The sequence below is a fragment of the Anabas testudineus genome, chromosome 2, assembly GCF_900324465.2.
Source record: "Anabas testudineus chromosome 2, fAnaTes1.2, whole genome shotgun sequence".
In the NCBI taxonomy this organism is placed as follows: Eukaryota; Metazoa; Chordata; class Actinopteri; order Anabantiformes; family Anabantidae; genus Anabas; species Anabas testudineus.
Window position 1 is genome coordinate 32,958,206 of NC_046611.1, and position 12,863 is coordinate 32,971,068.

Consider the following 12,863-nt stretch of genomic DNA (forward strand, 5'->3'; position numbering starts at 1 on the left):
TCTTTCACTGACCGACATTTTAGAGTATTGTGATTTAAACACAGACGGTCAAGCACCTTACCTTCTTTTTAGTTGCTTTGAGTATCATCAGTATCATTGGATAGTTTACAGTAGATAGTTGCTATGACACAACAAGAATATCCTGAGAAGGTAACCCTTCACGAAAGACCTATGGATCAGTGCTCTCCACCTAGCCCTAGACTAGGTGGAGGCACCTGGGCACCTGGATTTAGCCAGTTATGAGAGACCTGATAACCTTGACATATCTACCATGGCAGTCATGGGAGAGTTATAGGAGGTTTCCACCACTGTAAATCCTCTTTACAAAATATACACAAACACATATGCACTGTAGGCATATTTTTGATCACACAGTAACAAATACATCCCTTCCCACTTAAGCCTAGCAGTCAAAGGTCACAAGCTGTCAATTGCAGGAGGTGGGTTTTATGCAATCCATGAATGATACAGTGAACGATTTTTGGGAAATGGATTCTTACCATTAGGTATGACCCACAGACACCTGTAGTCAACAGACATGCCTGCCTCACCAGAGGAACATTAATTTCAACTTGATTTAACATTGCTTGTATCTGACAAAGTGTGTAAAAAATTGATTTTCACTCAAAGACAAGAAACTAGTTGTTGTTGTTTAGAGAAGCCGAAAAGGTTAAAGAAATATACAGTTGCAAGAAAAAGTCTGTGAACCCTTTGGGATTACGTGTAGTTTTTCATGAATTGGTAATAAAGTGTGCTCTGATCTTCATCTAACTCAGAACAATACAAAAACACAGTCTGCTGAAAATAATAGTACCCAAACATTATATGTTTTCATGTTTTTATTGAACATAACATGTTAACATTCACAGTGCAGGGTAGAAAAGGAAGGTTAACCCGTCTTTGGCAGCAATAACCTCAACCAAAACGTTTCCTGTAGTTGCAGATCAGACCTGCACAATGATCTGGAGTAATTTTGGACCACTCCTCTTTACGAAACTGTTTCAGTGTAGCAATATTCTTGGGATGTCTGGTGTGAATGGCTCTCTTAAGGTCATACCACAGCATTTCAATCGGGATGAGGTCAGGACTCTGACTGGGCCACTCCAGAGGTTGTATTTGTTTTGTTTGAAGCTATTCTTTTGTTGAATTACTTGTATGCTTTGGATCATTGTCCTGTTGCATCACTCATCCTCTGTGAAGCTTCAGTTGGCGACAGATGGTCTTACGTTTTCCTGCAAAATGTCTTGATAAACTCTGGAATTCATTTTTCCATCAATGACAACAATCCGTCCAGGCCCTGAGGCAGCAAAGCAGCCCCAAACCATGATGCTCCCTCCACTCTGTTTTACAGTGGGGATGAGGTTTTGATGTTGGTGTGCTGTGCTTTTTTTTCTCCACACAGTGTTGTGTGTTTTTTCCAAACAACTCAATTTTGGTTTCATCTGACCACAGAATATTTTGCCAGTAGTGCTGTGGAACATCCAGGTGCTCTTTTGCAAACTTCAAACGTGCTGCAATATTTTTTTTGGACAGCAATGGCTTCCTCCGTGGTGTCCTCCCATGTACTCCATTCTTGTTTAATGTTTTCCTTATTGCAGATGTGTCAACAAAAATGTTAGCATGTGCCAGAGATTTCTGTAAGTCTTTAGCTGACACTCTAGGATGCTTCTTTACCTCATTCAGCATTCTGCGCTGTGCTCTTGCAGTCATCTTTACAGGACGACCACGCCGAGGGAGAGTAGCAACAGTGCTGGAACAGTAAACCCAAAACTGGTGTGTGTTTTTAAAGGGCAGGACAGCTTTCAGCAACACATCCAATATCATCACACTGATTGGACTCAAGGTTGGCTCACTCCTGGCTCCAATTCACATACTTTTTCCACCCTGCACTGTGAATGTTTACATGTTATGTTCAATAAAAACATGACAACATATAATGTTTGTGTACTATTATTTTCAGCAGACTGTGTTTTTGTATTGTTGTGAGTTAGATGAAGATCAGAACACATTGTATGACTAATTCATGCAAAACTCCATGTAACCTCAAAGGGTTCACAGACTTTTTCTTGCAACTGAAAAAAACTGTCATCACACCAAATTTTGTGCTGTTCAAGTCTCTTTGAGTACACCCTCAAGCAACTAGGAAGTGAAAATCAGATTTAGTGTGACTTTACAAAAAAGATGTGTGAGAAACCAGGGAGGATTACCTGTGATCCAAGGGTATCTGATATTAAATACTAACACATGGAGGATTACTGATGTTTGTTGTTTTACCTTGCCTATAGATGTGGCCTGCTTGTCTTGTGGGACCCTAGCAATAAACCCTTTTCTGTGCAGCATGGACAAATAAAGTCACAACACTGCATATACAATATAGTTGTGGTGTAGATGAAAAAGATTGTTGCAAGCATTACTAACAAAGCTTGTTATGTTAAGGTCAATTGAATGAATTAAAGGGGTAGAAAGCTTTGATATGCATAAAAACATGAAAAATAACGGTTCCAGATGTTTCATTTTGCATCGTACCTTGCATCACCTCTATGAAGTTAGTTTTAGGTCTGTCCTACCTGTCTGGAACTTTAGGGCGTCCATTGTGAGGCTTGTTGACCTGGGCGTACAGTTCCTCCAGAGGGGGGACATTGTCCTGAAGGCTCAAGTGTAGATGATGGCTCTGAGGATTCTGAGGGAGATTGTATTGGTTGTTGTAAGGATCCATGTTGCTGCTATCTTCTGATGAGTCAAATGATCCAATGCCGGCGTAGGTGTGCTCTTCATCTGAGCTGAAGGTGGGACTGACAACATCTTCAATCTCAGCATATTCCCTCTCCTTTGCCTGCCTTTCCCGAAGTTCCTGCATCTTCGCCTGTATTCTACCATAAAGCGAGAGAGAAAAAGTGAAATATTTATATTACCCAAGGGGATCAATAAAGTATGTAATAATTATTATTATTATTTGTGGATCATCTGGCTCTTGTCAGTTATAATCCGCTGGCTTTTAGAAAGCTATAGAAACAGTTGCAGATGTGCAGAAAGTGTGAGAATTGCAAAGAGCACCTCTGCTCACAAACAATCTTTGGCTATGTATAGACAGAGAGAATTCTAAGCAACTTAATTAAAGCTGTTGTTGTAATGTAATGTTCATCAGATCAGTGATGGCTGAATCGTGCTCTTATGTAGAATCTTCGATATTGATCAGTCCAGACTTGAGAAAAGCCTCTCCTCCTCAAACTTCTAAAGTGGTTTTCTTCTCCTAAGTAACATCTAAAGAGGCTAGAGAAAAATGTCTTACACTGCACAGAGAGAGTCAGTGCTATTCAAATATATTGCTCAGTGAGCTATTTGAGGGCCAAGACAGTGTACTGATTCTCAGGTCCTCTAACAAAGGAGGTTGGGCGGGAGGCTTTCACACAAGAGCATCTTTTACAGAATCTTTCTTGTGTCTGAGAATGGTTCCATGTGAATGCCTCTGTAGTTTCATGGGAGCGAGGTGAGCTGGGATTGCAGGAGAGGGGAGTTTGATGATGGAGTAGGGTGTGTGGGACAGACTGCCTGCTGGTTCCAGATGTTTTATCCCTGCTGCAGAGTAGCATACCCTACCTCCCACTAGCACTGAAATTCCCCATTACCTCAGGTCCTAACTGACCTCTGACCTATCACTTCTGCTCTTCACAAATGACTGACAGGTTTGAAACTAAGCTAGAATCACCCCAAGCAACATGTCTGTGTATTTTAATAACAGTAATCACATTTCAAACAATCATCATTTTTCAGTGCCAGATTAAGCCAATTCCTACAACCCACCCATAGACTGCCTTTTTTATTTTTAGCTGCCCAAAAACCTATTTTCTCAGCATTATCTGCAGAATGAGATTTTGATGGAGGCCTGATGCAATGTTGCATGATATGTAGTCATCTATAAAGCCTTTCATTTAGCACCAAATGCAGTTTTGGATTGTCACAAACCAGGTACAGTATGGAAATTATCTACTCACAGCACAGTTACTATGCTGAATTGTGTTCTCACTTGAGCCTGAGCTATTACACAAGAGACTCACAAGACAAAACATTAAATCACAAAAGTCCTTTGACCTGCCATCTGGCTAAAGTGATGTCAGATCTCTTCCAGGAAGGACCAGACAATGATGTTACTACAGGCTCACAGAAGTCCACTGGGATCTTAAGACCCTCTGGCATTTTATGAACTAATTAGATTCATAAAAACAAAAATATTAACATTAAGGATGAGATAATGGTTCTGGCTAGACAAGTGACATGCCTTTTAAAGAAAGAGACTTGTCTTCCAGGCCTCAGGAGTCTGACTTGAAAAGGATTTTCAATAAAAAGCATATTAACAACCAAAAATGCTTTAAATAAAAACAAATCATAATCCTCAGGTTCGGGAGGCAGACACCATCTCTACATTTAAAGCTAGGTTTAAAACTTTCCTTTTTGATCAAGCTTAAAGTTAGAGTTGGCTCATGTGACCTACAATCTTTTAGTTATGCTGCTATAGATTAGTCTGCTGGAGGAGCTCCCTTATACACTGAGCTCCTCTCCTCTCCTCTCCTCTCCTCTCCTCTCCTCTCCTCTCCTCTCCTCTCCTCTCCTCTCTCCACTTATATGCCTCCATTGCATTCATTAACTTTGTGTCTCCTCTCTCTTGTAGTTGTGTTTCCTCCTCTCTGTCTCCCTCTCTCTGTACTTTTCTGCAGGTATTCACAGTCTAAGAGCTATATATTTCCAGAGTGCAGTCACTGACCCTACCAACCTGCACAGTGTTTTTTTCTGCTTCTTGTTGCTGTTCTTTTGTTACCTGCTGTTCTTTTCTCTCTTCTCTTTCCACTCACCCCAACCAGTCGAGGCAGATGGCCGCCCACTATAAACTTGGTTCTGCTAGAGGTTTCTTACATTAAAGGGAGTTTTTCCTTTCCACTGCTGCCTAGTGCTTGTTCAAGTGGGCTTGTTGGGTTTTCTAAAAAATTCTCTAAACAGTTATATTTTGCAAGGCCTTACACCTTACACTGTAAAGTTAAAGCTAAAGCCCAACTAAACATGATTAAAGTCCCCATATTATGCAAAATCCACCTTTTTGGTCATTTTGGTCCATTAATATAACTCTCTGGTGCACTTTTAAATTTTCTGCAGAAACCAATCCCTGAATGATCCATTCAAAGTTTGCATTTAAAATTACATACTGTCCAGTCTCAGGCACACAGTCCCTGCTTAGTCTGGGTCCGTACACCACCCATGACGACCATCATATTTATTTTTTACAGAGAGGTCCAGTATATGTTTGTGTATGTCAAGTTGATGTGTTTCAGGACTCAAATCAGGACTGATTCTGACTGTCTGTGACTTAAACCTGGGTCTCATTTAAAATTTCAAGCTGTAAGTGTTACCATCTTAAAGTGTTTTGTCTTGTTTTTTTTAGTTGGTTAGCTTGTTAAACCTTTCCACATTAATGTGTATATCGTTAGCTTCTCTCAGACTTAGCTGGAGAAATTGCCGGGCTAATTCAGGACAGTCAGGATGTCCTAGAGATGCCAGGAGAAACTATTTTTTCATGGCAGTACTTAATTAGAGGAAAAATGTATAGGGAAAGGACTGTCATTTGTTCACTGCCAACATACTAAACATTTGTTTCCATCAATATGTACAATTAAATCGAAGTAAAGGAGCTCAAGTTAGGGCTTCATATAGAATGGCTTTTCTATCAAAATTATCTTTTCCTAATTTTAACAAATTGTTTTAGTGCAATAACTGAACTTGTAATGCAAAGCACCTTTCCTAAGACTCTGCAGAAGTGGTACAGAGTAAGTAAATCAAGCAAATACGCAGAACATAAATGCATTTTTTACAGAACAGGGTCTAAGTTTGGCAGACATTTTTCTGTGCTGTAATGTGCTCATTAGCTCCAAATGTTACACTACCAATTCGACATCTACAACTGCTGCTCCATTTCAAACTCCTTGTCCTTCTGCGACTTACTCCCGAGAGACCACCCCCACACTTTACCATATACTGTATACTCCATTAGCCATTTAATGGACCAGCGTGTTAATGTTGAGGAAAGTGCTCCCCACAGTAAGAACATTGCTACTGTTCAGTCCCAACTGTCAGCCTTCCTTTTGTCTGTACAATCTATGTACAATAGATGAGACCACTATTCCTTTAATGCTGCCAGCACAAGGAGATTTTATTTAAGAAAGGGGACAATTGAGCTGTAGTGCTTTTCAGCGCCTCTACTATGAATAATAATATAATCAATTAAAATAATTCATTTAATTTTTAATTATGCTAACATTGGGAAAATAGATAATTCCACTAATAAATCAATAATCATTTTCTTCCTTTTGTCTTGGTTTGTGTGTCCTCTACATATTTAGAAATAAAATTTACCTCACATGTACCTTTATTTAAAACACAACACCTGCATACAGTGGCAAGAAAATGCATATGAACCTTTTGGAATTTAATCGTTTTCTAGAAAAAAGTTGTCTTCATCTTAGTCAGGAGTATTAAAAAATCTAATGTGCCTAAAAAAATAACGCAAAAGAATTTCTAATCTTTCATGTCTTTATTGAGAACAACCATAAAAACCTTAAAGTGCTAGTGGAAAAGGTATGTGAACCCTTAGGATAATAATCCAAAAAGCTAATTGGAGACAGGTCTTAGCATACCTGGAAGGAAATAATTTTGAGGATGTGCACTAATACTACTTTGACCAATAAAACCACTCAAACTTTTTGAGTTTGCTCCTTACAAGAAGAATATGCTTATGTGAGCCATACCTTGCCAAAAAGAGCTTTCAGAGGATCTACAATCCAGAGTTGTTGATTTACATAAAGCTGGAAAGTGTTATGAAGTAATTTCAAAGACATTAGAGACATCGAAAAAGCAGGGTTTATATAGCAGGGCACCACAAAGCAAGTAGCTGCTTATTAAAATGCTTGCCTGAAGCCAAAGAGCAAGCACACAGACACTCCACAGCAGTATTGGCAAATTGTTTTGTGGACTGATGAAACTAAGATTGAACTATTTGGAAATAACACACTACATCTGATGTAAAAAGGGCACATGAATTGGGCCTGCTTTGATGCATCAGAGCATGGCCAGCTTGCAGTGATTGAGGGGAAGATGAATTTCCAAGTGTATCAAAAAAACTTTCAGGATAATGTGAAAATGTTTGTATGTCAGCTGAAACTCTTTAGAAGCTGGATGATGCAACAGGTCAACGATCCAAAACACACAACAGAAGGGCTTCAGAAAAACAAAGTCAGCCCTTTTGGAGTGGCCAAAAGAGATGCTAAGGAACAACTTTAAGAGAGTCACACACATGAGACGTCCAAAGAATGAACAACGTGCAGGTCTGATCCACAGCTACAGGAAGCGCCTGGTTGAGTTTAATGCTGCCAAGGGTTCACATACTTTTTTCACTATACCTATAAGGTTTTTATTGTTGTTCTCAATAAAGACATTAAAAGATTGCATTATCATTTTAGGGACATTATATTTGTTAATACTCTTGACAAATCAATGCATGAAATTCCGAAAGGTTCACATACTTTTTTTGCCACCGTAGTTAATCTTCAGCCAGTGGAAAGGCATTTCCTCTGGTTAACAGACAGTCTAGTCCGTCTAATGTTGAGGCTTTCAGGTCAGCCTAAATTCAACTTCTAATCCATTGAATGACCACATGAATGTGATGTCAGGCATATGATGCTACACTTTCTTTAGTGTCCCTTTTGTGACTGAAAACCCACCCTTCACGGCAACTATAATGTTAACTGAATTTCTAATGATACTGTGACTCAAAGTTCATTCAAAATATGGATGTGGAAGCAGAAAAGTAAGTAATTACATAAACACATAAAATGAGAGACCTGGTGAGAACTGGTACCATGTCAGCTACCACAAGATCAGACAAACAATGCCAGCAGACTCCTTCTCCATATGTTTGGCAATATTTAATCTACCCAAGGGAGGCAGGAGATCATGCAAAAGAGGGTCTCTGGAGGGTCTCTCTGTACTCTCAGACACCTATCTTGAAGTCAACACACTTAGAAGTTTGAAAGCCTGCCTCTTTAATATGCATTGTTATGTTACCATGGTGGATGAAACAGAATGTGTTTGCTCTCTTACTTTCTCATTCAGCTGCCTTGAATAGATAATTGTTTTCAATACCCCCCCTCATCTCAACATGTTCTGTTGTTCTGAAGTGCAGATGGAGGGTAGAATGTATCTGCATCTAATCAAAGCAAAGTAAACGACTTGCATGCAGCTGTTTGTGCAGAATCTCAAACCTTAGGTAGCCCATCTTTTTTTGCTGCCAGTTGGCCCATAACAGTATAATGCAATTACAGAGATCATTTTAAAGTATCACCGTGGTAATTTACAGTGTTAATACTTGAATTAAATTGTTATAGGTATCAATATAAATACAAATATAATCATCCTTCCCAATCTGCCAGTTGTAGCTTCCTTTGAACTACCTATGCAAATGAGACTCAAACTGGATATGGAAATAATTAGATAGTTCGACAAAGTGGTGGTACCACAGTTATGTGACCAAAAAGAAGAGGGAATTAAAAGGAAAGGATATGTCTTTTTACAAATGTATTCAAAATGATTGGTCAATGCCAGCTGTTATTAATTGTGAATGTGGCCAGACTTTATAGCTTATACTACAAACTTATAGTTTGAGATTGAGCTTGAATATGCTTGTGGACAATAGAAAGGGTGTGAGTAGATGAGAATCATTAGGGTTCTAATGGGCACAACATTGACAGCCCTTCCAAAAATGGTATAATACAGTATTGTAGTAGCATACTGAACAATATGTTTAACGAGTCACTAAATACCTTAATAACACCCAAATCAGGCGCAAGTTCCAAGGATATATAAGTTGGACAACTAGTTAAAACACTGATGTTGTAAAGTTAAAGTTTGTCCTCTGACTGGTTAGCTGTTCAACACAAGACAACCTCTGCACTACAGATTCATGAGGACACAGGTACTGTCAACTGCCTCCATATCATCTATATGTGTGAATGCACCCAAAATAGGAAAAAAAGAATTTCAGGGCTAGCATGTACAGATAGATTGCAGTATGTTGGGTGTTGTCCACAGGCATTGAAAATAGAGTAATGATTGCTGCTGGTCATGAACAGAGATTTAGATCAGCCTAACCACCTGCTGTCTCTATCTGCCAGGTTCTATTCCATTATTTACAATGATGCTTTCATAAAAGGCTGATGCAATATCAATACAGGAGAACATTTACAATAAAGGGGTTGTATCAGGCCTAATATGAATTTTGTAAACCATTTCAAGGTCAGAGTTTTAACTATGTAACTGTAGCTACCTTTGGTAATCCAACACAGCACTTTGTGGGTGTTGGGTGTAGTAATACTAAAAATAAGAGAAGTAATAGATTTCTTAGCCGTCATCCTTCTGAACCCTAAGTTTGGCTGTCTTCATGGCAGGTTGGTTTATTATTACCCAAAAACATTTCCCCCAGGATTCCCATTTCCATTAACTGAGGGACAATCCTGGCCTAGCTGAGTGATGGGATTTGGGAACAAGCACAAAAGCAAAGAATTGCTTGCCCTCATACACAGGGAACTGAGACCAGTGCTCATGCATGCAGAATGGACACAAACAGGACGGAATGAAAATGTGCTACAAGACAAAGTAGCAGACAAAGAAGCTGGCTGACAGTGATGAAAGCAAAGAAGTAGGAACAGGATTTAAATAGCTTGTATGGGTTTGTGGAGATGGGAGAGGAGGGCTCAGGGCATGTGCTTTACATATCTCATGCTCGCTTTGTGTCTGTCTTGATTCTGCTGCTTAGTATGACAGTCGTTTGGGAGCTACTAAAAGGAGATGGATCTGGATGGAGAGCTGGGCTTGCTGGTCTCTAGGGTACATGCCAGGAAATATGTTGGGCCCTCAGCCAGAAGGGTTTGCACCCACAGCGGATAGGACCTTGTCTGCTGCAGCCGAATAACAAAAAAAAATGTGTTACAGCTTTTTCTGCAAGGCCTCCAGATGTTCCATTCAGCAGGGATGAGGGCTTGGTTGTGTTTGTGGAGCTGTGTGTTTTCAACAGTCACCTATCCTTATCTGCCTTTGCTGTAAGAAGGAGTATTATCAAGCTCTATTGTTTTTATTCAATTAGTTGTCATTACCAATGGTAGTTTGATTACTTAGTTCATTTGGTCTTTTCATTCCACCTTCCACATATATTGTCTTCCCTGCTGGAGAGAATTAAATAAGCCTGGTCTGTGAGGGATGAGGCACATGTCGCAAAACCAGTGGTTGTGTTGATGCCCACAAATATCAGAATACACAGAGCCAAGAGAGCTGGATGAGTGCTTTCCCAGAACTTCCCTACCTTGCCTCTCAATTTTGTTATTTAAGTAGTTTACAAATTTTCCGCTCAGCACGTTTTTTGTTTTTTTTCCTTTCTTTGTTTAGGTGGGGCTTAAGTCTTTCTTAAGGCTTTCAGCAAACCAAATCTCTGTCTGAGCACTCACCTTTCTTGTTCCAGCCTCATCCGCAAGGTCTCCTCTTTTGACGCCTGCATGTCTTCAGCTTTAGATTTACTGGAGCTTTTTCTCTCTATCCTCTCTTCTGGTTGCTCATCCCTCCGATGCTTTCCAAATCTGAGAATAAGAGAAGAGCAAAGTGGATTTAATTAAGGCCTAGGATTAATAATTTTCAACCCAATATATGATTTCTTTTCCAGCAGCATATTTTTTCCTTTCTCTAAGAAATTCAGGTGAAATATTCACCAGGAAATTAAAGTGTCAAACTGTCAAAGCTTCATTTTGGGTTTATACTGGGGAGACAGCTTAGGAGTTATCTCCCTAGGCACCTATTTGTTATTGAAAGCATAACTTGTCTTGTTTCATATGAATGCAATCAAAATGCAACAAGTCGTATCAAAAAACTCCATGTGGTGAATTCCCTTGCTGCGGGACAGCAAAAAAGGTTCAGCGTGAGGTGTTAAAAGTAAGTCTGAAAAGCAGCAGACTCTTCTTTTTCAATAAGAGGATGAGCGCCCTGTTTTCTCCCTGAGCTGTAGAGTTTACTTAGAGTGATGGGAGCAGTGACAGCTCATGATTTAGTTTTGAGCAAAGAGGGAACAAACCACATGCAACTGGGGCGAAATGTAAGAAGTAGAAATGGCCAAACTGGCATCATTTGTAACTTTCGAGGCAGCATTGCAAAGTTTTACATTTTAATGACAGCAGTAACACACTGGTGGTGGTAAATCTGTGACAGCTTTACAGCAAGGTGAGAAGAAACCAAGTCGATGAAGGTAAATGACTCCGGTTGGCCGAGCTGGGTGCTGGGCGAATAGATGAATGTGGACTATGGCTAATTTATATGAGAATATGAGGGATTATGAGGGAAAAGAAAAAACAGAAATGAGACAGGCGGTTGACAGGAGTACATTTACAGGACTGCACACTCACAAACACATACATAAAAGCTTAGTTATCTGGCTCCACTGGCTTTATTATTCACAACAATTTGAGAGAAGGCTGAGGAAAGCCCATCTGCCACCCCCCATCCTGACTACGTTCTACAAAGGGCACCATTGAGACCATTCTGAGCGGCTGCATCACCGCCTGGTTCGGGAACTGCACCGTTTCGGATCGCAAGGCCCTACAGCGGATAGTGAGGACAGCTGAGAAGATCATTGGAGTCTCTCTCCCCTCCATCATGGACATTTACACAACACGCTGCATCCGCAAAGCTACCTGCATTATGGACGACCCCACCCACCCCTCACACCCAATCTTCACACTTCTGCCATCAGGGAAGAGGTTCCGGAGCATCCGGGCCCTCACAACCAGACTGTTGAACAGCTTCTTCCCTCAAGCCATCAGGCTCCTCAACACACACTCAACAAACTGAACTGAGCACACACATACACACAGTCACACACACAGACTGGAACTGAACTGAGCTTGATGGAGCTCATTCACACACTGTTGAGGCCATCTGTTTACAAACAGTTTATAATGTTTACATGTCTTTATTTTGCACAAATAATTTGACCTTGCTGTTCTTGCACATAATTTCCACCATTGTTTTTATCGTACCTCAGATGTAAATTGTACATTTCAGCTACTGGTCGCTGCTGTTTTGTGTTTTGTGTTCTGTTTTTGCACTGTCTTCAGATGTCTGTCTGCACTTTCTCTTTGTGTTATTGCACTGTTTGCACTAGGTTGCACAGGATGCACTTTATGTGGCTAGGACAACTTAGCAGTCCTCGGCTCCATGTTCTGTCTTGTTACTGTCTTATGTAGCACCATGGTTGTGGAGAAACGTCTCATTTCACTTGGTACTGCTTCAGCCATATGTGGTTGGAATGACAATAAAGTTCCTTGACTTGACTTAACTTGACTTGAACAATTTGCTTGTGGATAACACTAATATCAGATGCCAACTTTATACATGTGCACAGAATTTAGAGATAAAGGGAACAGAACAGAAAAGACAATGTCATGAAATTGAAGTCATTCTCTGCTAGAAACCAGGCAACTTAGATGTATTGTATGTTAAAGAAAACAATACACACAAACATTGATTATCTAATATTCCAAGTATCTTTTTTTGAGCAGGCCCATTCAATTTCAGTGAAACAGTGAAACAGGAGAAAACAAGCTCTGCGGTCTCTCAGCCCCAAGGAGCTCTGGATTTATTTTTATCGTCTTCAAAGCTGAGCTTTATTTGACAGTTTGACATTTTTTCTCCAAGAGCTGAAAGAAATTACTCCAGACAAGTTTGACTTTGTGCCAGTGGAAGTGAATATTAATGAAATAGTTGACTGTTTCTCTCATTGATGT

The 12,863-nt window shown here is 40.0% G+C and overlaps 1 protein-coding gene across 4 annotated transcripts in view; it reads right to left on the reverse strand.

Moving 5' to 3' along the window:
• LOC113163487 (partitioning defective 3 homolog) overlaps positions 1-12,863 on the reverse strand; it is a 306,697-nt gene that overhangs the window by 64,980 nt on the left and 228,854 nt on the right. For 3 of the 4 annotated variants that reach the window (XM_026362165.1, XM_026362164.1, XM_026362163.1), the window contains 2 exons: positions 10,539-10,667; positions 2,568-2,870 (listed from right to left, as the gene is read on the reverse strand). In XM_026362165.1, the coding sequence (XP_026217950.1) occupies positions 2,568-2,870; positions 10,539-10,667 (432 nt within the window). Of the gene's footprint in view, positions 1-2,567; positions 2,871-8,976; positions 9,996-10,538; positions 10,668-12,863 lie in introns of those variants that run through there. The other variant, XM_026362166.1, reaches the window with a different exon arrangement.